The sequence below is a fragment of the Chrysemys picta genome, chromosome 2 (genome assembly GCF_011386835.1).
Source record: "Chrysemys picta bellii isolate R12L10 chromosome 2, ASM1138683v2, whole genome shotgun sequence".
Taxonomy (NCBI): Eukaryota; Metazoa; Chordata; order Testudines; family Emydidae; genus Chrysemys; species Chrysemys picta.
In genome coordinates, this window is record NC_088792.1 from 20,763,371 (window position 1) to 20,789,297 (window position 25,927).

At 44.7% G+C, this 25,927-nt stretch overlaps 1 protein-coding gene across 3 annotated transcripts in view; it reads right to left on the minus strand.

The window, feature by feature from the left end:
* The window catches only part of CNPY1 (canopy FGF signaling regulator 1), a 74,807-nt gene extending 55,914 nt beyond the window's left edge, over positions 1–18,893 (minus strand). Inside the window, exons 1-2 of one of the 3 annotated variants that reach the window (XM_065582734.1) lie at positions 16,305–16,431; positions 13,107–13,212 (exon numbers count right to left, since the gene is read on the minus strand). In XM_065582734.1, the coding sequence (XP_065438806.1) occupies positions 13,107–13,212; positions 16,305–16,322 (124 nt within the window). In that variant the 5' untranslated portion in view covers positions 16,323–16,431. Of the gene's footprint in view, positions 1–13,106; positions 13,213–16,304; positions 16,432–18,318 lie in introns of those variants that run through there. The other 2 variants (XM_065582733.1, XM_065582732.1) reach the window with 2 other exon arrangements.
* Positions 18,894–25,927: the final 7,034 nt, after the last annotated feature.

Genomic DNA, 25,927 nt, shown 5'->3' on the forward strand with positions numbered 1-25,927 from the left:
GATTTAGACTGGTGTGAATTAGAGCAGAATATGGTCCAGTTTCTCAAAAAAATGCTACATTCTTACCCAGCCCACCATGGACTTTTATCTGTTGAATGGAGCCAATGATTGTATTACCTATTAAAAGAAGCACAAAGGAATATAGAACTACAAAAGCCTTAAGACCCCATACTCCCATCCATGAACAATGGGAACCCCTCCCAGGGGGCTCTGCAGACCTAGAGATGGCTCTCCACAGTCTCTCCTTCCCAAAGTTGCAAGGGGAGTAGCTCTGTTAACCTGCCTTCCCTCATTGTCAAACCTCCCCTTTCAGTGGGGCTCAGGAAGCAGCTACTGTGGGGGCAACTGGAAACAAGGCCCCTACAGGAAAGTCAGAAGGAACTAGGAAGGGGGCCTAGTAGCAGGACAGAGGCAAGGAACGTCACAGGGAATCCAAGGGAGCAGAATCCATTACTTCTGCGTAAGAGAGGATCGGGCCCCCTTCTGCAGGGTACTCGGTGCCTCCTCCGGTGGAATTGAAGGCACTCATCACCTCTCAAGGGGAGCTCTGAACATTGCAAGACTGGACTTCAAGCTATTTTCAAGAGTCAAACCGAGGCTGAGCATAGAGATCAGCCCTGTATTTAAGGATTCACCACCCTGCCAAGATAACTAGGTTCCACAAAAAGCTGTGTGCGGATTAATACACTTCAAAAATTAGTTAACCCAGCATAGACCCACCAGGACTGATGAAGATTTGAGACCCTACGTTTAGACTGCCTCACAGCCCCCCCAAGAAATTGCATAGAAGCAGGAAATGAATTGGAAAGGTTGAAAGGAGGCCAGCAAGTCAATAATTGAGTACTCCAGGCCAGATAGGAAACCAAAGCAGAGACAAGAATCTCCAAATACTGGCGAGTTAGCACTGGTTGCAGTCTGGAAAGGATCTTAAAATAACAGGGATTCCTGGAGACATAATAAACATGTCTCTAAGTTGTCATCTTGAACGGAAAGTAATTGCCTAGATGTCTGACTGACTTACTGCTAAAACTAAATATGTAGTTCTGTAACTTGTTGTCAGCTATATCTCCACAGGTTTATGATTTTCCAGGAAAGCACACCAGAAATAAAAGCAAATGTCCAGAAGAAATTATGCATCTTGATCTTCAACTTCAGTTGTTGGTAATCGGTTGAAAACACATTTTTAAAAAGTTATGTAACTGAGTTCCAGATCAAGACATTTTATCTTGGAATTCATCAGTCTCTTGTGCATACATAATGCAAACTCCCCTGGCTGATGCATATATAGTTACAACTCCATTGTGAGTTTCAGGGAAGACTCAACTCTTGATTTCCTGAACTCAAGCCAGAATACGACACAGTCCATGCAGTTCCAATTTCCCAGCTACTTAAGAATTTCCTCAGTTCCTTGTAAAAGCACAGGGCCTGATTCTTCCCCTCGCTTCTATCAGTTTTACAGAAGTGTAACACAATTACTGAGCTACAGTTACTCCTGATTTATCCAGTGCCAGTGAGAAGAGAAACAGGCTCACAGTCTGGTTTTAGAATCTTCCTGTTCCCAATTCCTGCAGCCTCCCTTAGCCCCGAATGTTTACACACACTGACTACAAATAAAAGGCTCGCCAGCTGGTGATTTTTATTGCCTGCTGAACACTCCTCTTTCAAAGCTGAGTTCTCCAAACTGTAACAAAAATACTCTGGGTCAGATATTTATAATATGGTGCGCATTCAATGATTAAAAGCTGGCTAATTCAGGGTTTCAAAATGTAATTGTAAACAGGGAATCATCAGCAAATGGGTGTGTTTCTAGTCAGGTCCCGCAGGGTTCTTGGCCCCATGATATTTAACTTTTTATGAATGACTTGGAAGAAAACAAAATTAATCACTGATAAAGTCTGCAGTGACACAAAAATTGGGGGTGTGGTGACTAATGAAGAGGACAGGTTACTGATACAGAGCAATCTGGGAGCATGCAAACAATATGCATTTCAGTATAGTCAAATGTAAATGTATACACCTCGGAACAAAGAACGTAAGCCATACTTACAAGATGGGGGACTCGATCCTCAAAAGCAGTGACATTGAAAAAGATTTGGGGGTCATGGTGAATAATCATCTGACTATGAGCTCCCAGTGGGATGTTATGGTCAAAAGGGCTAATGAGATCCTTGGATGCATAAACAGGAGAAGCCTGAGCAGGAGTAGAGAGGTTGTTTTACCTCTGTAATTGGCACTGGGGTGACTGATCCTGGAATACTGTGTCCAGTTCTGGTGCCCACAATTCAAGGAGGATGTTGATAAATTGGAGAGGGTTCAGAGAAGAGCCATGAGAACGATTAGAGGATTAGAAAACATGCCTTATATTCCCGGAGCTCAGAACTATTCATCTTAACTAAGGCATAATTAAACCATCCCCAATGAACAGCGGTAGCTATGTTGGCGGGAGAGCATCTCCCGGTGTCCACACCATGCTTTTGTCAGTGAAACTTATGTTGGTCAGAGTTTATATTCACCAACTTGCTGCCGCCGAATTGCCGCTGAAGAGCCGAACCTGCCGCCCCTTTCCGTTGGCCGCCCCAAGCACCTGCTTGCTGGGCTGGTGCCTGGAGCCGGCCCTGGTTATACAAATTATATATTTAAAAGATCGGAGTAAAATAGGACTATACTCTAACTCAGCTCTGACTGGTTCACAGCTACTTAAATTAAGATCAGGTGCTTTGGGCGGCCAACAGAAAGGGGCGGCAGGTCTGGCTCTTCAGCGGCAAGTCCCTCGGTCCCTATCGGAGGGAAGGACCTGCCGAATTGCCGCCGAAGAATCAAAAGCCAATCGTGGCTTTTTCTTTTTTTCCCCACCACTTGGGGCAGCAAAAACGCAGGAGCCGGCCCTGTGTATAACAGTAGTACCTACATCCCATTGTGCTAAGCACTGTCCAAACACATAGTAATTCATGTCCCCCAAACATCTTCCATTCTAACTAGGCAAGAATGGAGGATGGGAAGGTAGGAATATTATCATCCCTATTTTACAAGTGGGAAACTAAGGCACAAACAGATTAAGTGACTTGCCTAAGGTCACACTGTGAATGGGTGGCAGAGTCAGGTATTGAACTTCTATCTCCCAAGTCCCAATCCACTGCCTTAATCACAGGACCCTCCTTCCTCTCTGTTTCTAAATATAGACATACAGCACTTGAGAATTCCCCTCAAGCTGAGCCAATTTCCAGCTCAGAGTGAATTTGTGAAGCTGAGTTATAAATCTTCCTCCTCCTCCAAACCAGGCACAAAATGTGTTTTTTAATGGAAACCTTCCACTGAACTATCACACTGTGAGCAAGGCCTATATATATATATATATATATATATATATATATATATATATATATATATATATATATATATATGTGAATGAAGCAACTGTGTCTAATATATGCTCAAGATAGAAGTTTGAGATGTCAGAACGTTTTATCTGAAACAAGCAGACATTCATGCACAAGAGGATAACTTCAAACCTATCTACCCATCTAGCCAACTCCAAGCTCTAGGTAGATAGAGAAATCAAGCAGAAGCTAAAGTTGCTGAAGGAATGCAAAATGATTTCTGCAGGCAAAACGAACAGGGTGTCCCTGTAAGTACTACTAAACACAATTTTAGAGAGAAACGGGGAAATTACTTACTCTCGGGTCTCCTGCCCTCACATGCACAACTGTGAGCTAAGTAACATGCTCTGATGAGGCAGTCAAAACATGTGCCTCAAGGGGTTCGTACAGCATACAATACCTTCTTTCAGTCAGCTCCTCTTTCTCCCAAACTGACCTTATTTTCTTTAGTTAAAAAGAAAGAAAATTATAGCACAAGACGTAGGAAGAAGAGTAGGAGGTTGCAGCACTACAGAACCATTGCCTCAACTCAAGCAAATCCAAATAGCTCTCTTGACTTCCAGGGAGCTGTTAATTTACACAAGCTCAAGACCTGGCCCAGAGTTTTACACACCTCTGAGTTTGATCTCGTACCATGGAAAATCAGGAATAACTTTGCTGATTTAAAAGCTGTGTAAGTGAGACCACAGTCAGACTTACTAGACAGTAAATTCCTTTCTCCAAAGTTATATTTGTTATTAGGTACCTTCAGTCTTGGCGATTGCAAAACCAGAAGGATATTTCCATTAATTTATTTACACCCAATAGATGACAAACGGGAAATCAATTATTTAAGACAGGAATAGCATTTTTTGAAAACTCTATTATTTTTCTTTACACCCAGGAAATGCTATATTGTACACGATACTGATTTTTTAATATTGACATAATTAGAATCCCACACCCCTTATTTATTAATATATCAGGTATTAACATTAAGCTATTTAACATTCTTAGAGAATAAAATGAAAAATGTGTCTGAAATAGATAACTTTGTAACTGCTCCTGGTCCAATTAAACTCGGTGGAAAACTCACATTGACTTCAATGGAAACAGAGTTAAGAATCCAACTATGTATGTACTAGCTGTCTGTTACAGTTATGGTACAGTGTGAAAGGGAGCCCAGGCTGGGTCACAAGAGCTCAGTGGTACCCCAATTCTAGGTGGCACTCAGGGTGGGAACCCATTGTAGCCTCTACTTTTAGGTACTCTGAGTACCTAATCTGAGCACCCCAGACTCCAAATTAAGTCAACTAGAGCAGCTGGTGCCCAGAAGTTCTGAAAACCAGACTCAGGACTACATGCTCTCAAGGAGCCTGAAAGCTGCAATCCTTTAGAAGGAAAGTCAAGAAACCTGCAGCAGAAGGGAATATGCACATACTCACACAACATATCAGGCACAGTGACCAGCACAACATGGCAGTAATGTATGAAGTAAACAAAAATGGAGCCCATACAACTGAATTGGAAAAGGGTAAGCCAGTTGAACCAGACACAGCAGAAGCTTAAGATCATCTCAGAAGAAAAACACCATCACTGAAAGATGGAGGGGAGGCTGGGTTATGAACCTTCCTAACAGCTGCCCATGGGAACTTCCTTCTCCGCACGTGTTTATGGGCTGTTCTAGCATTGAGCTAGTTCAGTGGTTTTCAACATGTCGTACATGGACCCCTAGGGATCCTCAGACTATGTCTAAGGGGTCCACGAAAGGTTGTCATTACCATAGACCTGCAGGGGTGCTCGAACAATTTTTATAGTGGCGATGCTGATGATGGAAACCACGTATTTGTTATTACTACTTCAAGCCAGAGAGTGTGGCAGCACCCCCAAAACCTCTAGTTCTAGCACCACTGTGGACCAACCTGTCGTCCGCAGACCCCTAGCAGTCAACAGACTATGTCTAAGATTTCCAAAGGGGCCCACACCTCCATTCAAAATTTTTTTAGGTGTCCACAAATGGAAAAAGGTTGGAAAAAACACTGAGCTAGTTAATCTGGAAGTATAAGCAGATCCAACTTCAGTCAATGGTAGCCCGCCATTCTAGAAAAGCACGTGCTCTTGGTGAGCACCAAAAATGCATGCGAGAGTAGAGAAACTCCCCAAAATGCCCTTGACTGAGTGGCTCACAAAGGAAAAGAGCCAATTACTGCTAAAAGCTAATAGAGTTTTTCCTTTAGCTGAAGCAAAAGAGGCTTATGCTTTTTGTATTGAAGGTCACAGGTTCAATCCCTGCTGACAACCAGTATGGGAGAAATAAAAATAATAAACAAATAGTCAAAAAGGGATAAGAAAAGAGGCTACTGGCCACATTTTGATTATTAGAGATGGTAATAAAGAATAAAAGAAAAGTCCATGAAAATATTTTGGTCAAAACTTCAAAAAATTTCAGCCAGCTTCATTGATAATACAATTTGTAATAACACTTTATTTATTTTTGTTAAGAGATTTAGACTATTCCCAATTCCCCTCAACCTTGCCTTTATTATTAGTCTGCTTATCTTCCAAAAAGATCATCTAAACTACACTTCTATAGGGAATGCGATTCTTAGCAGTGTAGGGCTTTGCAATTATCCAGTTCCGAATGAACTTGTTGTTAAAACATTTTTTTAAGTCTAATGAAAACATTAGAACAATTCCTAGCAGCAATAGTTGTCATTAAATCAATAGCCTGTGTAAGTCCATTATACTGATATTTGACACAAGCTGCTGAAGGTCTGCTAACAATGGGGCCATACTGAAGTATGCCCTCGACTAAGCATATTTCAGGCAAGATAAAAATCTGTTAACTCTACAGTATCTAAAACTTACCAATAAAATAAGCAGCTCACTGAAATGTTACTGTATCTTCTACTAGGATCTACTAGTTATATGGGCTTTGGAACCAGACCATTCCTTAGGGGTACAGTGGAATTCTCCTCTATCACAGCTATGTTCTAGCATCAGCTAGAAAAGCTTTCTGATTATTTAACCACCTAGCTCATAAAGCACATATAGCGATTTCATAACAAAATGCAGCTAAGCTTGAAGGGTTTGCTCCTACTCCCATTTAAATCAATGGGAGTTTTGTCATTGATTTCAGTGGGAGCAAGATCTTTCCTTAAGTCCCTGGAAAAGGAAAGTTCTCACCAAAGAAAAAGAGAATCTCTGTGTGCAAATGTAGTAGCTGTCAGGATCAAGAAACAAAACTAGACTGATTTCCTCATACAAAAGCAGACTTTATTTTGGTAGGTCCCTTGTAAATACCATCACACTACAAATGTCAAAATTATTTAAAGACTTGCTCTTATGCAATACATATTTTAATGTCTCACTTGTGGGCTGTAAATATGGCTTCTATCCTCTTGTGGACTCCTATGGGATGGTTCAAAAAGGATCTCTTTCTCTATTACTACAGAGTTTTGAGTCATTTCAATAGAATCCTATAGGTTTAATCACTTAAAAACTATGGAATTTTACAAACTTGGCTCCACAAGGCTAGAATGAATGGCTAGTTAGAAGGAAAGGAGAGTGTCAGAGAACAATGACTCCATGTAACATTTATCCTGATTTCCCAGGTCATTAATTCTGAGCAGTAACAATTTCCCCTCTGTGTGTTTTTGTTTTTTTAAATGCAAGGTGAAGGTGGGGAGTGTGTATGCACAGAAGGTGAAGGGGAGGTGAAACCAATGGTAGGATACCAACTTTATGAGCCATGCTGCCAGAGCTGAAGAAGACAGTCCAGGGAGGCTGAAGGAGTGTGAATCTGGGTTCTGTGTTGAGATCCAGCCATCTCTGGTGTCTCTGCTTTCCTCTCCTTTCTCAGAGGGTGATCTCACCAAGACTGCACTGCCACAGGTTACACCTCCCAGCAGGGACCAAGAGTCTGCCGAGGAGTTAGGCACATTCTGAGACAAGTCCTCCCTTTCCCACATACTAAAGCAAAGGTGTCTACATTAGGAATTTTTAGCAAAAGTTTCGACAGTGGAAGCATTAGTGTAGATAAGGCTCCTGCAGTCAGTAGTGTATTTAATACCTTGTCCTTTAGATCTGCTCCAAGCAGGGTTAGACACCAGTGCTAAAAAGCCAAGTAGCCAGTCTATACTAGAGCTCCCTCTATTGTTACCATCAGTGGAACTACACTGGTAGTAGCAAGGGTGGGAACTTTTTGCCAAAACCCTAGTGTAGACAACTTCTGGGACAAAGGCCAATATCACTTACTGACTATGAAATTACCATAATGTCTAGCAAACAGGGTCATATGTGACACACTAACTCCTTTAGACATCAAGCTTTAGACTGAAGCATCTTAGATACTTTATTAATTATTCTTTAACAAATGGTGAGTTTAGGGGATTTTTATGTCTGGAAGATTACCTACTTATACTCTACTGAACAGGTTCTATAATGAGAACATACCATAAGTCTTCAGAAGAAAATATTCTTAGTTTCAGAATATGGTGGGACTGTTCCAATTTAACCAAACTGAAAAGCAACTTAGAAAATAGAAACCAATTCAAATTCAGAAAGGAAGATGAAGGATGAAAAGAGGACAGTATGCAGTCTTCTGGGAATGAAAAGCCAGAGAAGGGATGAGGGGGGAGGGAAAGGGGATGATCTTGTTTAGTCTAAGGAAAAAATATTGGGTTTCTCTCCCTCTATCATTTGGAATCTTTAAATCAAAACTGGGTCTCTTACTAAAATATACATTCTAGTTCAATCACAAATTATGTGGCCGAAAGTGTGGACGTTCAGGAACCAAGGCTGAGAATTTGTAACAGTACAAATATAGTACAAGTAGCCAGAAAAAGACGTTTATTTTAAGTTTCAGATCTGAGCACCATTTGTTTCATCCCAACAAATAAATTTATCAGCCACAGAACAGAATATTGCAACACAGTCAGACTACTTAGAGACCAGGTACAAACTATCCTCAGATCCCAGTTTAAAATCTCAAATACTTTTTATAAGACCTCTGACTCAAGCAATAAGCATGAAAGGATTCCAGTTAATCAGACACGTATTTCTTTATTTAACTGTAACATCAGAAATGAAGCTTGCAGTACATCAAGAGACAGAATCTTTATTTAATTACAAGTTTGTTTTTTAAAAAGGCTATATTGTTGGTTAAGTAACTGTACTGAGTTTTTTGCATATGATTAAAGAGAGTGGTAAGATGTTCTCTCCTTCACTTTCTGTCCTGGACAATTGTGCAGTATGCCAGTGTTAAAAAACTGCAATATTCCACCTCAGAGGTGGCTGCACATCAGCATTGTTTGAAGGTATTTCTTTTAAATCTAGATTGGTTTCTAGGCCACTATTAGAAGTTTTGAGAAGAAAATTACTATATAAACTGCTCAGGACAGGGGTGCTGGAACAATCTGCATAGTGGGGGTGCTGAGAGCCATTGAACCAAACTGTAAACCCTGTATATGATTGAAACCACTTCAAACCAGGGGGTGTGGCAGCACCACTAGTTCCAGCATCTCTGACTCAGGAATTATATATTTTATACTGGATGGCTGCTTGAGGTGGGGATCATGTCTTTCTGTACTGGGCTGTAAAACACCCAGCACAGCTTTGTATATCATAAATAAAAATAAAAGCTATTTCCAATATTATCTATAAAAGAAATTACCTCACCTACCTTGCTCTCATAAATAAGTAATCAGACAAACTACATTTAAAACAAACACAAAAAAACAAACAAAAAAACCACCTTTGAGGTTGCAAAGTTTAACACTCATAAGTTAGGAAATGCCAGAATGAAGAGACCCATGAAGGAGGCTGTTGTCTGTAGAACCCTAAGTGCTTTGTTGCAGAAGTTGGAAGGTGTTTAGTGAATGAGGCAGGTGATTATAGGAAAAGAAAGAATGGTCTCATGGTTAAAGCAGCTGAATGCTGCCCTGGAGAAGTGGATTCTACCCCTGCTTCTGCCAGAGAGTTCTTGCATGATGCTGGGCAAGTCACTTAAACCTATCTTTTCATGGGTGGCCACTGTGTGCTCCTCATTTTCTGCATGCTCAACGTGAGACCCTGGGGTTTGATTTGCAGAAGTACTGATCTCTCCCAGCTGCAAATGAGGTCAATGGGAGCTGTGCTTGGAACACAAAGAGCTATATAATAAGTACTCTGAAAAATGAGCTCCTAGACACCTAAATTGGGCACTCAAAATTAGTGGACACTTTTGACCTTAATCTCTCCATGCATCAGTTCCCCATGTGTAAAATGGGGATAATATCACCCCCTCATCTCACTTCCACTCAAGGGTGTTTGAGCCTTCCCAAAAGTGGTCTAAAAGCAGCCCCCTGCCCATGTTCCCACTGCCTGGACCCCCCACCCAGGGCAGGTGGAGGGGCCCAATCCCCACAGCTGTCTCCGTGGCTCTGTCCCCAACCTGGCTCTGGCCAGTGGGTGGGGCCTCAGAGACACAGTCCAGCCATAAGACAAGACCCGCACAGGGCCAGGCAGCTGTGGGGAGCTGCAGTGGACCCTCCACTGCCTGTGGGGGGCGGGGCCTGAGGAGAGCAGCCCCTGGCCCATGTCCCCACCTCCCAGGCCCTCCACCCAGGGCAGATGGAGGTCCCTGGCTCCTCACAGCTGCCTGCGTGGCCAGGGCCGGCTCCAGGGTTTTGGCTGCCCCAAGCAGCCAAAAAAAAAAAAAAGCTGCGATCGCGATCTGCAGCGGCAATTCGGCGGGAGGTCCTTTGCTCCCAGTGGGAGTGAGGGACCGTCCGCCGAATTGCCGCCGAATACCTCTCCGCAGCGGCCGCCCCAAGCACCTGCTTGCCAGGCTGGTGCCTGGAGCCGGCCCTGTGCGTGGCTCTTACCATAGCTGGGCTTTGGCTCCAAACCCCCACCTCCTGCCCTGAGCCAGGTCAGAGACAAAGCCGCACGGGCAGCTGTGGGGAGCTGGCATGGAGTCACAGACCCTCCACTTCCACCTGCCCTGGGCGGGGAGTGGGGACATGGGCAGGGGGCTGCTTTTGGGGTCCACACAGCTCCCACAACTGCCTGGGCTCCCTGGTTGGGCTCCACCAGCTGCTGGCCTGGCTGGGCAATGAGGCCTCGGGGGGGGGCGGGGAGGAGATGGGGTCTGCCCTGGCAAAAAAGTAAGGGCCTTGGCCCCCGGGATCCCCTTGTTCCAGCACCACTGCTTCCATTCCTGGTCTGTCTCTTGTCCCAACTGCATTTCAGACAGCTTTCTCTTTCTCAATATCTGAGTGGTAGAGGTGGGATCACTGAGAGCATAGCTGAGACAGTCTCCCTGCTCTCAGTTCCAGTGCCCAGCATTACAGTGATTCATAGCAGTTAGGTCAGCAATTGTAGGGAAAGTCCTGCTCAGCCCCTGCAGCCCTCAGTTGGAGCATGCTCAGTGCAATTGCTGCAGAATTTAGTTGCCAAACTAACAAGTCTTAACTGAGCGCATGTGAACGGCAATTTTTCAAAGATGTACAATTTGGCCTTTTTATTTTTTTTTTTAAAGCCAGGAGCAGCAGAAGGCATATCCCTGAAACCAGGGTAAACCTCAGAGGCTCAGAACCAAGTGTCAAGTTCCCACTGCAAAGCATGGGGGCATTAAAGCTTCTCAATGAAAAGGCTGTAAAAAAAATTTAACATGAGGGGAAAAAAAGGATTTTGCCTAATCTCATTCTTAGAATGAGAACCATTTTTGCTGAAATTTCCCCCCAAATTTCAGCCTGAGGCAGGCATCTGGCATAGAAAATTTCAGCCCAAACAGTGAAAGTTTGGCAAAGTTATAAGGAACTGAAAACAGGATTAGTGTAGTGGGAGATGTCGGGAAACATTACAGGTGACAGTGCCAGCTCTGTATGTAATAGGCAGCCCAAATATATTCCCACCCAGTTAAAATGATACAACTATCAAAGTTCAAAACAAACAGTTCTCAGAACAAAGAGGTTATTGGGCTTAAATAGACCTAATATTGGTGGACAGGTACTAATGCCTCAGCTCCCAATTTCTCTAATCACTGTGCATCTGTAGGCCGTTTCAGTCACTGCTCAGCCTGCCACCCTGGTTCGTTCTGCTGCTTGCAGAGAATGCAGGGTGGTATCTCTCAAAACTGTTGTGCTTGCACCACCCAAAGCTTTGTCAAGGGATCCTGGGACTGAGATATGGCTGCATCTGAAGCCCCAGCATTCATGAGGGAGGATTTATTTCAATATGTTGTTGAAACGATCTGATGTCAGGTTATTTGTCTCAGGGGGACACGTGTTTCTTGTAGTTTGTTAAGCCATCTGTTAAGAAATTCAGCCACTTGTCTCTCTGCTATGAGACCACAGATGGAGAGTTTTTCCCCTTGTGTGCACTACTGTCAATATATGCCAAAGCCTTGTTATTTGGAGCCAGGTGGAATCACCAACGAGACGAGAGAGCTTTGGATGAAAGGTGCGATATGGGTAGCCCTGTATACAGGCAATACTCCTGAACAAAGCCAGGCTCTCTCTGCCTAGTTCAATGGCGTTTTAAATGCCTCCATGCTACCTCTCAAGCATGCCAGACCTCTCTTCCTGCTCAGCACCAAACTGCAATTTCGGGAGGAGCTGCTCCAGAGACACTGTTTTCAGAAGTGCCAATTTAGAGCTGTAATAGACGATAGAGCTGCAGGATGCAGGGACATAGGCAAGGTTGTATGATTTAAAGGGCTAGGGAGGGGATCGGATGGCTGAAGAAAGTGACAAGAGGCTGTGGAGCCTCTCTTATCTGGGCTACTGGTTTGAATCTCTTCTAGGCTGGTAGTGACTGAAGTATCAATGCCAGATGATACTGTTTGGTGGCTTGCGTGCAAGGACAAGGGGTCTATGCAGGTACAGAAAAATATGAAATTCTAACAATTCAGAGTCTCCCTGTAGAGATTCTGCTGCCTTCAACAGGATCTAAGATAGCACTTGGTTAAAAATTAAGACTCTAATCCTGACTGCAAAGAAAATGGAATCTGCAGAGAGATGAATACAGCACTAAGAGAGGTACTAAAATCCCCCAGTCACTTTAAAGGGCTATTAGTGCTAAGTGTCGATAATGTTACCTTTACATGGCTGATTCTCACACCATAAACAACCAGCTAACATCTCCCCAGTGCAGCTGGGTGCATCCACCACACTCCGGTGTGGAGTTCCTAAGGAAGGATGTTGTATAGAAAAGTGCAGTTTGGTCTGAATGGTCTCCCTTTCTTTCACCATATCTTAGACAGGGAGGTTTAGCCACCATAGAACATTATTTTTTAATGTAAAAAATAATGGTCATCCTCTTCCTGCCCTGGAGCACCATGGGGACTGTAGCCCTTCATGGAATTTCCCAGGTGGACTGGCCTTTTAAAAAAAAAAAAAAAAAAAGAGTCCTGGTATCCTCCAGGAAGAAGAAAGTAAGCAGCTACCAGCAAAGTTGCTGGACCTCCCTCCATACAGCAGAGACAAGATTTTGAGAGTGATGAGTGCTCAGGAAAGTTGGTCAGAAAAATGCACAAAAACCAGAAACAAACATTTCTAAAAAAATGTTAGCAAAATTCCCCCCATCCCAGCTCCATTTCCTGACCATCTCTAGCACTCAGCACCTCTGGAAATCAGGCTGCTTTTATAGAGGACCGATGTTTAGAGGGCCTACGTATGGCACCTACGTTTGGCAGAGTTTTTATCTGTGAAATGTCAAAGTATAAGAATGCAAAAAAATCCCAACCCAAATCAACCAACCACTAACCTCCACAAAACACCTCTTGATCTCGCTCTCCCTCCACATTGTTACTGGAGAAGGTTAGTAGCAGCAGCAACGCCAAACGAAGCAGAACCATTCCCATAGTCTCTACCTAAGGAAACAAGCAATAATCATCCTCAGCACTTCTATAGGCAGCTTTTTATTAGGCCCAATTCTGAAGGTGATCAGCCCCTCACAAGATCAGATCCCTATATCTTTACACATGGTACAAATATTGAGCAAGGTCCCAGGTGTGCAATGAGATGCTTGCAAACAGACACTTCAGTAGGATGGGGGGTGTGTGTGTGCAGGGGTCCTTCCACATTGCTGGATTGGAGCCTAACTGGGGGGGGGGGGGGGGGGGAGTCACATTCTTCATTATAACATTACAGTTTATAAAAAGAAGCCCCAAGTTACAGAAATCACCACTATTTCTGCCAAAATTTCAATATACACAAGTATGTAAACAGAAGTAACATTTTAAAAATACAGCTATTTAATGATATTTGTACATTGTTATGTCTCTAAAACATAAACCTCTATAGCTAATGCAGCTTAGGGGACACAGGAGTGGGAGGCCTTATATAGAGCAATACTTCCTTTTTTAAAACTAAAATTGGACTGAAGCATGGGCAGGGGGTATAATAGGCCTTTGCCTTCCCTGGCAGCCGGCCCTGAGGGACACCTGGACCGCAGTGGCCACGCCCCTTCCCTGAGGCCTCCCCACCCACCGCCTGCTGCTATTGCTGCCTGCCTACCTGCACTCCACCTCCCCCGCCCCCAGGTCCCCGCTGCTCAACATGTTGCTTCTCTTTGGGGGCGGGGGAGTGAGGACGGATGCTGCTAGCCAGCAGCGGGTGGGGGAGTCTGATGGGAAGTGAGGCGGCTCCTGGGCACTAGGGCCACGGGCTTGGCGCTCGAGCAGGAGGGAGCAGCTCGGCTCAGCCCAGCGCTCTGGCCAGGTGTGTGTGTGTGTGTGTGGGGGGGGGGGGGGGGGGGGGGGGTAACTTGACTCAGCCCAGTGCTGGGGCTGGCCCGGCCCGGTGCTGGGGGAGGGCAGCTCAGCCTGGTGCTTGGGCAAGAGAAGTGCAGCGCTCTGGGGTGGGAGGGGTTTGGGAGGAAACGACTTGACTCAGCCTGGTGGCTCGGCCCAGCGCTGGGAGCAGCCTAGTGTGGTGCTCGATTGTCGCTGGGGGGGGACTGTCCCAGGGTGGTGGGGCCACCATTGACAACTTTGGCATCCAGACAGTTGTAAAAGCAGCGCCAATGGGATTTTAATCTGCTAAATGCACATCCCGCCACCACCCTACAGCTACTGAGCATGTAGTTGAACCTTCTTTTGCCAAGCCCTCTGAAATCAGGGCATGGTTTCACAGGCCATGCCAAAAAGGGGGTATGTGGGGCCCCCTAAAATAACAGTGGGGACAGTGATTTCATCCATAATGCCAGTTGGTGGGAATAATATCCCAGCTTGACCATGAAGGTAGAGGCCTGATTTTAGGAAAACTCTCGCATCATGCACCTGGTCAGTAGATCCCATGTTTATGTCCACGAACCTGCCTCTGTAGTGGACTAGGGCCTGCATAATGATGGAGTAGGACCCTTTTCAGTTTATGTACTCGTGCTCCTTGTGGAGGACAACCTATAGGCACGTGAGCGCTAGCCGCAGCACAGGTGGGAGAGCCCAATCTCTCAAAGCTGGCAGTTATTTCAGGAACGTTCTTTTTGCCTGCCACCTTTGGGTAAATCATAGTCCTCATCACCGCACAAAGTCCACTACCAGAACCCCTGCAGTTGACTTGCCAGCACCAAACTGGTTAACCAAGGACCTGTAGCAGTCTGGGGTAGCCAGCTTCCAAAAGGCTATAGTAATTTGTATCTGGACCAGCATGGCCTCTATTATGCATGTGCCCTGATGCTGGAGGGCTGGAGAAATTCCTGGAACTGTGTGATCAGCTATCTGCTTCTTCATGCAGAAGTTTTGGACCCACGGTTGGTCATCAAAGGTCCATATGACAATGTGATCCCACCAGTCTGTGCTCGTGGCCCTGCTCCAGAAGCAGCCATCCACACAATGGGGAATCTGCAGTTATGGAAACAGGCATGAGCAGCATCAGCTGGGTCATGGCTGCTGTCTGTATCCCGTCCAAGAGGTATCTTCAACAGGACAAAAACTGCCACCACAACATGCATCTCACAGTTGCATTGCCTGATTCCCAGAACAGGAGGGAAAGCATGAGCAGGAGAAGTTTTTCCACCAGTGCTGAATCCATGTGACTGACTCTAGTTGCAGGGAGCATGAAAACCCAAAAATGGCTTGGCCAGTTGTATTGGTGGGCTAAGAGCACTTCCAGTCAAGTGCTCCCAGAATACATCGTGAACAAGACCTAAAGTAGCTACAGTTAACAAGTGCGCTAAGAACCCTGGGATGTGCCTCCAGAACCAGCAAAGTCAAACTCATGTCTGCGTAGTGCATTGTGGATCGGCATGGGTATGAAGCTCACATAGCAATGTGGTGTGGATGCTCAAGCATGAGCTTGGAAAGAATGAGTTTGCAGGTGCAGGTCCCCTAAACCCATGTTGACTATGTACTGGAGATATACCCACTAGCTAGACCCAGCCTCTAAGGGCAGTTCAGTACAGGGGTCTACAGATAACCACATTATTGTAATGCCTTTGGACTGTTCTCTGGCCAGCAAACCTCAGACCTATATTCTCCTGCTGCAGCTACTGCTGGCCCCCTGCCAGCACAGGATGTTTCTCTGTCCACCATCCCCAGCCCCTAGGCTGCTGTCTTCGGCCTGTGGCTCCTGCACTAAGCCACTAATGCAGTCTCTGGGTATCTCCAGAGCCTAATCACCTCTGACTTCATGTTCTTCCCTTTCCTGTACCCTGAAGGTCAGAGTTCTCTGCTGGCTGGATGTTGAGCTGGGGCTAACACAGTGCCTAGTAATAAGCCCACAGGTTTGTTACAGATGTTTTGATTGAGCACATCTGCTAGGCAGCCTACGGCAGGGCTATCTGGCTTGATTTTAAGGCTGCCTCGCCTTAACAGAATCCCTGGGAGAGAGAAGCAGCTGTATTTCTGCTTGACCTTTTCTAGGTTGAATTCTCCCTTTGTCACAGCTGCTTTTATGGGCACAGTAGATGTGCCATTTGTAGCCACTGCAGAGAATCTAGCCCACTGTATAGATAAAAGCTTACCTGTGTTAGATGCAGCATTGTCGTAACAGTGTCAGCCCCAGGATATTAGAGAGAAGATGGGTGAGGTAAACTTTTAGTGAGCCAACTTCGGTTGATGAAAGAGACAAGCTTTTGATCTTACATAGAGCTCTTCTTCAGGTCATGTGTGTAACCAGAGAACCAAGGCTGGAGAGGGCCAAATGTTGAAAGCAGCAGAAGGTGATGCCTGCCGGCTCTCAAAGCCAGAGAAATGAAGTCAAAGGGCAAGAAAGAGCTGAAAGCTGGAAAAATGGGGCACGGTGAGAGATGCTGGGGTCCTCTTGATGTACTGTTGGGGCTATGGTTGTGTAACCCATACATCTCCTGGGTGTGGTGTCTTGTCCCCTCTAGTGGCACCAAGGCCACTTAGAGATTAATGAGTCTGCCACCAGGGCCGGCTCCAGGGTTTTGGCCGCCCCAAGCAGCCAAACAAACAAACAAAAAAACCCACAATCGCGATCTGCAGCGGCAATTCAGCGGGAGGTCCTTTGCTCCAAGCAGGAGTGAGGGACCGTCCGCCAAATTGCCGCCGAACAGCTGGACCTGCCGCCCCTCTCCTAAGTGGCCGCCCCAAGCACCTGCTTGGTAAGCTGGTGACTGGAGCCAGCCCTGTCTGCCACGGCCTTAGCTAAAGCACATGTGGCTTTTAGCTCATGCAGTAGATGGTCATGCAGTTAGCTCCAGAAGTCCCAGGTTTGATCCCGCCTGCCTACGCCGGGGGTCTGCTAGCATTACAGTTATAGGACTTGGCGTTTGGACTTGTTCTCTTACGGTTTAGGTGCATGGGAGTGTTGTAGTAAATTAACCCCCCCCCCCCCTCAACCCCCAGGACCATAGTACTCAGAAAGACTATTTGAACTATTTCTGGGGACTCTGAAGGAGGCAAACTGAGGCAGGTCCACTTGCAATGTGGCCTGTCACAGGAGGAGGCTCCAGTCAGGGCCTCCCTTTGACACTAATGCCCCTCTCTTTTTCCATCTCCATCATTTTCTTGCCTTTCCCTTTATTTTTCCATTTTGAGAAAGGAGGTAGGGGAGGGAGAAGAAGAGGAGGGGCAAGTAATGACTGGGGGAGGGGGGGGGAGGGAGGAGAATGTTCAGTCCAAGTAAGGAAAAGTTAAGGAAAGTTGGGGAGGGGGGGGGGGGGGGGAAATGAACAAAAAATTCAAGGGAGAACAAAGTTCTGGCTGCAAATTTGCAACCTGCTCTTTTTTACCAGGCTAATGAGCAGCAATAAGGCAACTTCTGTACAGCAGCCCCCAGGAAGCAGCACTCTCCCTGAATTCACCCCAGGACAGTGGGTGTGAATCAGATCACCTGCACAGTTAAACACTGCTGCTAACAGATGCCTTACAGTGTAGGTTTAGAAAGCATTGCATGCAACCAAAGCCATAAGCTGGATACTATAATGAAAATGTACAATCGAGATACAATGCTCTAAGGCCTCTTGATCACTACGGCCATAATCCTGCAAACTGAACTCAGTGGAGTTGCTCATATGCACAAGCATTTGCAGCATCAGCGTTTTTTGTTCCATGCTAAATTCAAAAAGGCTTGGTTAAAATTACATGAAGATACTAGCACCATCAGTTCTTACTTTATCCGAACCAGTTTATCCATCCCTAGTATACAGTATAGAATAACATGCTTAGCGTGGTCAGTGATGCATAAACTTGACGGGGGTGGCGGTGGGAGGTTCCCTTTGCATTCTATTCACAGCCAAGTTTCAAAACAACTCAGGCTGCTGCCTCAGAAACCAAATAGGCAATTTTCCAAACCTAAAAGTCAGCAACAAACTACAGTGTAAATAGAGATTTAAAACAAAAACAAACTACCTATGGCTAGAACACGCCTTAGGCTCCAAAAGTACAGATCTTTCCCTGACATTTCCTTGACCTGAAAAATAAAATTTGTGATATTGCCTTTACAACTGATCAGTGCAGAAATAAGAAGAACCACCTCAGGACAATTCCAGGGTGTAATGGCACAGCACTCACCGTCACAGCATCACCTGATGGTTGCTCCGGGAATTAGCTCAGTTCAGCTCCAGAGGCCCCTCTGCGGGTGGTGTTTTGCCCATTGTCTGCTCTACTCTGCAGTTTTGGACCCACGTTGCTCCCCCGCTCAGCACTGCCCACTACTTCTTTTTCACCCCCCTTCCAGGGGTCACAGCAGTCCTTTGGCTTGCACCCACTGCAGGGGCCAACTACAACCCAAAGTCTAGCTCCTCACTTCAGGAGCAAGTTGCAGTCTGTATTGGCTATGCTCCTCTACAGCCAGGTGCAGTGCAAGGGGGGGACCCAGGCCTACCCGCTACTCTGGGTACCAACCCAGGGACCCTCTAGTGGCAGCCTTTCTGCCCTCCTTCTCTCCCCTTGTCTGCCTATTGTCCCTGGGCCACTTCCCCTTACACCTTCTTGGCCCTTTCTGATAGGGGCCTGCAACCTAGCAAGTAACAGGCCAGAGCTCACCCTCTGCTCCCCTGAGCCTGCCCAGCACTGCTCTATCACTACTGCTATCCCTGGGAGCCAGTCCTCCTCCCTTGCTTGTCAGGGAGAGACTCCCCTCTGCTCTGCTGGGCAGCTCCTTATATCTGGGCTGCCCCAGCCGCTGCTTCCTAACAAGCCTCACCCTAATTAGCTGCAGGTTTCCACCGTCTCCCTGGCTGCTTCTGCCCCACCCCCAGCTGAAGTGTGCCACCTGCACGACTACACAGAGCCACCAGCAAGTAGTTTAGTTTACTTTAAATCTTTCAGGCAGAACCAATGCAAATTTGTAATGAAATAAAGAGATGCATATGAGGGAACAGATGAAAATCCATGTTGTGATATTGCCTGTTTTTTCCATATACATGTAAATCTATGGCAGCATGCAAATAATAATCATTACACAGTACAGTTTGCAGGTGCGTTATTCAAAGGACATTCTGGGTATGTTAATATATGATATGGTGGGATGTACCTAAGGCTTACATAAACTTGATGCAGAATTAAATACAATTCTTCACCAGTTCAAAGAGGCAGTTCCTCCTCATACCTCAAAGACCATGCAAAACGTACCTCATCAGTACGATGCCTTCCTTGTTCAATGACAATGAAAAGCCTTCAAAAGATAAAAACGGGGATATGATTGCAGAATTCTCTCATCATGAGCAGGGGGCAGTGATAATATATATTGGTCACACCCCCTTTCCCCTGCTGCACATGCTCTAGGTGGAAGAGCCAGATAAAAGGGGGCAGCCCAACTCAGATAGGGCTGGCTGCAGAGGAGGAAGGATGTGGACTGCAGACTCCTGTAGAGGTGCTGGTGATGCTCCAGGTGGCAGAGCATGTGGACTTGGACTACGCTGCAGATGACTTGCTGACTGCGGAGACTGACAGAGAAATTAAGCTGCTGCCAGCTGAGGAGGTATTCAGGATGCAACTTGTAGCAGGAAGTGACTCAGGGAAGGTGGTAGAGGCTGATGCCTGAACCCCTAATGGGCAGGTCCCTGGCTTCATGGGGCCCTAGGTTGGAACCTGGTGGAGAAGATGGGGCTGGGTTCCCCTACCATAGGCCCCCAGGCGTGGCTGCTGTCTGCTCTATGTCCCAGCCCAGAGGCTTATGGGCCATGGACTGCTTGTTTGTTTTGCTCTGCCCATGGGCTACAGGCTGATAGTTGTTCTGCCCTGTCCAGGGGGTCAGAACTCCAGTTGTGGTTGTTGGTCCCAGCCTGGAGGCTGAGGGGTTACGGACTGTTTGTTTACGCAGCTCTGCCAGGGAATTGGAGCCTACCTTGTTGCAACTCCCTGAACTAGCAAGAAATCCTGATGATTGGGTAATGGGGTGTTCCAACCCTGAACTGGGCCAATGGGGTGGCCCAGCTTGGCACTTGGAGCCCCCATCACAGATAGAATAATTTTCTACATTGATCAGCTCAATGATATTTTTGCACCTGTAACACATTTCCTCAGAAGATAACAGTACTTTATGAACAATAGCTAACTGAGGGTGGTCTACACTGGGAACTTACATTGGCATAGTTACGTTGCTCAGGAGTGTGAAAAATTCACACCCCTGAGCAATGGAGTTAAGCCAACCTAACACCTGGTATAGACAGCGCTAGCTACTCCCTCTCAGGCAGGTGGATTGCCTATGTCGATGGAAGAACCTCTCCCATTGGCGTAGGTAGTGTCTACACTGAAGTGTTAAGTGTAGCATTTCAAGTGTTGACCAGTCCTAAGCCGCATAGCAACCTTGTGAGGTAAGTAAGGGATATATCCCGATCATTCTTCCAGCCAGTGAAGTGCAACCACCTATGGGACGGAACGTTAAAGCTGTTTCAAGAATACAGCAGTGGTGCAGGATGAAAAAAATGAATGAAGGTATCATATGAAAGTTCTTTAGATCAGGACACCAGAACTAACCATTTTACTTTTACAAAAAACACAGGAACGATGGAATTTCTAGATTGGATCGGACTCATGGTCCCTCTAGTACAAAACCCCTGCTCTGATAGTGGCCAGTACCAGATGGTTCAGAGAAAAGTGCAAATTATTTTCACTTTTGATAAACATTTTCACGTTAAATGATAATAATCAAAACTAAAATATTTCAAATTCTATCAGCAAAAAGGGGAGGAGTAAAAAATGTGAATAAGGTGGGTTTTTACCCATCAAAACTATTCTCTTTAATTAAAAAAAAAAAAGAATTTTGTGCACCTTTTTGAACAAAATGAAATTGTTTTCATTTATTTCTAATTCTTTTGAGACATACGCTTTTCTCTTTTGACAGCCTTTATTTCTGTCCCATTCACTGGCTCTATTTCTGACCCACTTTACAGCCATGCGTCTTGGCTGCTTTTCCAACCACCGCTGTGTAATGATCTGGGGTTCATTAAACAACAAACCAGCGAATGAGAAAGGAAAAAACTTTTATTTAAAAACAAAACAAAAAACCCCCCTAGAGAATGTCCATGGTAAAGTGCTGTACACAACTACACTTTGTTTTCAGCCTCCTGCTTCCAGGGCATGTCTCAAAATTCCTATACTCAAATATTGTCCCTTATGAGAGAAGCTCTCTAAATTATCATCTTTAGCAAATCTAGATCTACGTTTTCCCTCCTTGAAAAAAGTCAGCTCTTATATAAACAACTATCTAATAACAACCCAACTAGCACAATTCCATATACCCAATGTGTCAATTACCTAGATGTGAGAAGTTACCACCACACCACTCCGGAGTGAGCCTTTACCACTCCCTTCTCCAGGCAGTTTCAGACATCTGAGGCCATGTCTACACTAGTGCGCTTACAGCGGCACAGCTGTACTGATGCAGCTGTGGCAGTGAAAGATCGCTCGTGTAGCTGCTCCATGCCGATGGGAAAGAACTCTCTCATTGACATCATTAAACCACCTCCAATGAGCGGTGGTAGCTATGTTGGTGGGAGAGCATTTCTCACTGACATAGTGCTGTCCACACTGGCGCTTCTCTCGGAGTAACTTATGTCACTCGGGTTGGTTTGTCGTCCCCCCCCCCCCACACACACACACACCTGAGACATAAGTTATACTGACAAAAGTGCTAGTGTAGACCTAGCCTGAGTCTTTCAGGACATTTGCTCTCCCTCTTTGATTTTCACAGTACTGTCAGCTTTTCATTAGAGTCTTTGTTACTTGCCAGTTTCTCCTTTGTCTGTTGATGATAAACGATCCATTTGTTGGTAAATGCCAGAGTTCACATCTACTGTGTCAGCGTTTTGGAACTTTCTGGAATTATTCTTCGATTCCTTCAGTTACACTGAAATGTGTCCCCTTGTCCTGTCTGGACTACATAAGACTTTGAATGCAGCTGTTCTTTAATGGTCCCCTTTGTTCCCAAGCATTAGCGGTGTGTGATTCCTCAGGCACACTCTATCACCTGATTAAGAGAAGGAAGGTCACGGGCCCTTTTGTCAAAATAATTTCTGCTTCCACTTCTGATTTTTCTTTCATCTTCCATATGGTTTCATTGTCATGAGATTTTTGGCAAGTTATCAGTGATTGATAAATTAGATCTGATCCTTCTTCCCACTAACAGCTGAGCTGTAACACTATTCTCCAGAGGTGAACTGCAGTAAACTAATAAAAATTTATGGAAATCACTCCCACTATCAAAAGTCTTTTTTTCATAAGGTTCTTTACTGTCTGTATAGACCTGTCCACAAGTCTATTCAAGGGGGTAATTTGGATCTGATGTTTTATAACAAAAATCCCAATTTTAATTGCCTAAAATCTGTGCTGGAAAATTGTGGCTCACTATCACTAAAGAAAAAACAATGAGGAGTCCTTGTGGCACCTTAGAGACTAACAAATTTATTTGGGCATAAGCTTTTGTGAGCTAAAATCCACTTCATCAGATGCATTAAGTGAAAAATACAGTAAGCAGTGTGTGTGTGTGTCTATATTTTACAGCACATGAAAAGATGGGAGTTGCTTTACCAAGTGTGTGTGGGGGGTCAGTGCTAACGAGGCCAATGTAATTAAGGTGGACCTCGCCCATTCCCAACAGTTGACAAGAAGGTGTGAGTATCAGCAGAAGACAAACTACTTTTTGTAGTGACCCATCCACTCCCAGTCTTTATTCGGGCCTAATTTGATGGTGTCCAGTTTGTAAATTAATTCCAGTTCTGCAGTTTCTCGTTGAAGTCTGTTTTTTGAAGGTTTTTTGTTGTTGAAGAATTGCCACTTTTAAGTCTGTTATTGAGTGTCCAGGGAGACTGAAGTGTTCTCTTACTGGTTTTTGAATGTTACAATTCTTGATGTCTGATTTGAGTCCATTTATTCTTTTGCATAGAGACTGCGGTTTGGCCAATGTACATGGCAGAGGTGCATTGCTGGCACATGATGGCATATATCACATTGGTAGATCACTAAAGACTTCATTTGGATTTCCATGTCTGGAAAATATTCCCTTCATGATGGCTATCACTGACTCACTACTAGCACTGTGCAATGTACACATTTCTGAATACAGAGAATACTCATCTGCGTCTATTAAATAATCCTTTGATTGCCAGGTAAATAACTCAGTACCTACCACCTCATAAGGCCTTTGTGGAACTGGATGAGGTCTCGGCAGCTCTGTCTGTTGACATGGCTTGTATTTCAATCATGAAAAGTAGTTTCCTACAGCATTATTAATGTTGTGAGTGATCCACAGCCAATACATCACCTCTCATGCTCGTTGTTTGCACTTCTCAATTCCTAAATGACCATTGTGGATCTTCCACAGCATTTCTTTCTAAAGGCTGCTTGGAATTACAACCTTTCTGCCCCTGAAAATCACCCCATCTATCACAGCAAGTTAAAATAGTCTCTTATACTTGGATAGCTACTGCTTATTTCTTCATGGAAATTTTTTAAGGATCCCCAATGATTTGTCTTTTTCTCTGTCCCCTCTTATTTGTTGCAGTTTTTTGTTCTCCACAGGAATTGACTTTACAATCAAAGCTACATAGGCTTGCATCTCTATCTCGGCGGTCTTCTCTGGTTTCATAGTGGGACTCACCACGCTGGAATGTGCACCCGCAGTAAACGTGAATTTATTGGGCATGTAGATCACAATCAAATAATATTTTTTGAGTTTCATCATCATTCTTTGAATGCTTAAGATACAGCCATTCCGTGGTTGGCCAGACAATGCTACAAAATGTTCATGGTCTGTTTCAACATCTACTATCCGGCTGTAAATATTATTGATTGAATTGTTCACAGGCAAGCAATATTCCTAAAAGCTACTTCTCAATCTGTGTGTATCTGGTTTCCTCAACAGTCAGTGATTTGGATGCATCCACCACTGGTTGCCAATGATCACTTTGTTTCTGTAAAATCATTGCACCTAACACAGACTGTGAAGCATCTGCTGAAATTTCAATAGGCCTGGCTGGGGTGTAAAACTTCAACACTGGCTCTTGCATTTGTTGTTTCAAACCCATGATCCCTCCTGTTTTGCACCCCAGTACTTTTCTTTTTTTTTATTTTCTAGGCTTTTCCCCAAAGAGGTATGAATTTTCCAAGATAATTAACCATTCCCAGGAATCGTTGGACATCTTTCTTTGACTGGGGATGTGGGATCATTTTGATGGCTGAAACCTTCCTCTTATCAGGTTTGACACATTCAAAAGTCAGTTCGGTAACACCTGAACCACATTTCTCCCTATTTAATTTCAGATTTGCAGCTCTCGCTGCTTGAATTCTACAATCATGCTCCTCTTTAGTTGAGCCCCAGATGATGTCATTCATTGAGGTGTCAAAACCATAATATGTTCATAGATCATATGTATGGTTTTGTGGTACACATCTGGTCCGGAAGCTATGCTAAATGGTAGGCATAAGAATCTGTATCTTCCAAATTGGGTGTTAAATGTGCATAGTTTTGAGCTTTCTTCAGTTAATTTTAGCTACCAAAAACCTAAGGAGGCATCCAATTTTCTTAAATATTGTGCGTTCCCAAATTGAGCCATAATCTCTTCTCTGGTTGGCAGTTTAAAATGTTCTCTGTTTATAGCTTTGTGGAGGTCTCTTGGATCTAAGCATATGTGTAGCTTAGCCATTATTTTTCTCCACAATACTAGGGAGCTTGCCCATTCTGTTGGCGCCTCAATTTTTCATATTAGTTGCGCTGTTTCCATCCTTGCAACCTCAGCTGTGAGGTCATCACAGAGTGGAAATGGCACCTTTCTACATGGATGGTAACTGGACAGACCAGCTTGTTTATCTGTATTGTATGGTCATCCGGACAGCAACCCAACCCTTGAAACAGGTCATTTTATTCCCAAAGAAATGCCTCAGAGCCAGGTTCAGCATGATCTGGGAGTGAGAGCACCCATTTTACCAGACTGGGGTTTTTCATGGGTGGCCAGGCCTAAAACTGGTGCCACCTGCTTTGGTGCTATAACAAACTGGAGTCGGCACACGGTGTTTTTATATTTGATGCTAGCAATGCACCTCCCTTCAATGGTATATTTGTTCCAGAATAACCAGTGACTTTTATTTTTGTTGGTCCCAGTTTTGGTCTTCGTTTCAGTCTCTCGTAATCTTGTTCAGAGAGAATATTGACCTGAACTCCTATATCTAGTTTGAACAGAATAATTGTTTTCTTCACTTTCATTGGCAGCATCCAGGCCCTCTCATCAGTTTTTTTTTGCTTGATTCCAGCTCATTTACCTAAAATCCTCAACCAGGTTGTCATCAACTGAATGCACTTGACTTTTCTGCATTTGGGATCTGCAGCATCTTGCAAAATGATTTTTTTTCCCTATCTTTATGTTACCCAAAGGCAAACCACTGTTGGGGGCAATGCTGCAATCTACACGTTCACATAACCATCTGTACCCAGTCTTCCCATTAGCAGTTGCTTTCATAGCAAGCGGTTCCACTTTTTGATTTGATCTTTTTTGGCTACAGTCTTTTGTACTTAGTACATGGATAACCCCTTCTGGTGAACTCAGCTCTTTGACTTGTGCTTTGATAGCTTTTTCCAAAGTTAAATCTCCTTCATGGAGCAGTCTCTCTCGTAACACATTGTCTTTAATGCAAATGATTCTATCTCTGACCAGAGACTGTTAACTAACCACAGTCACAAATC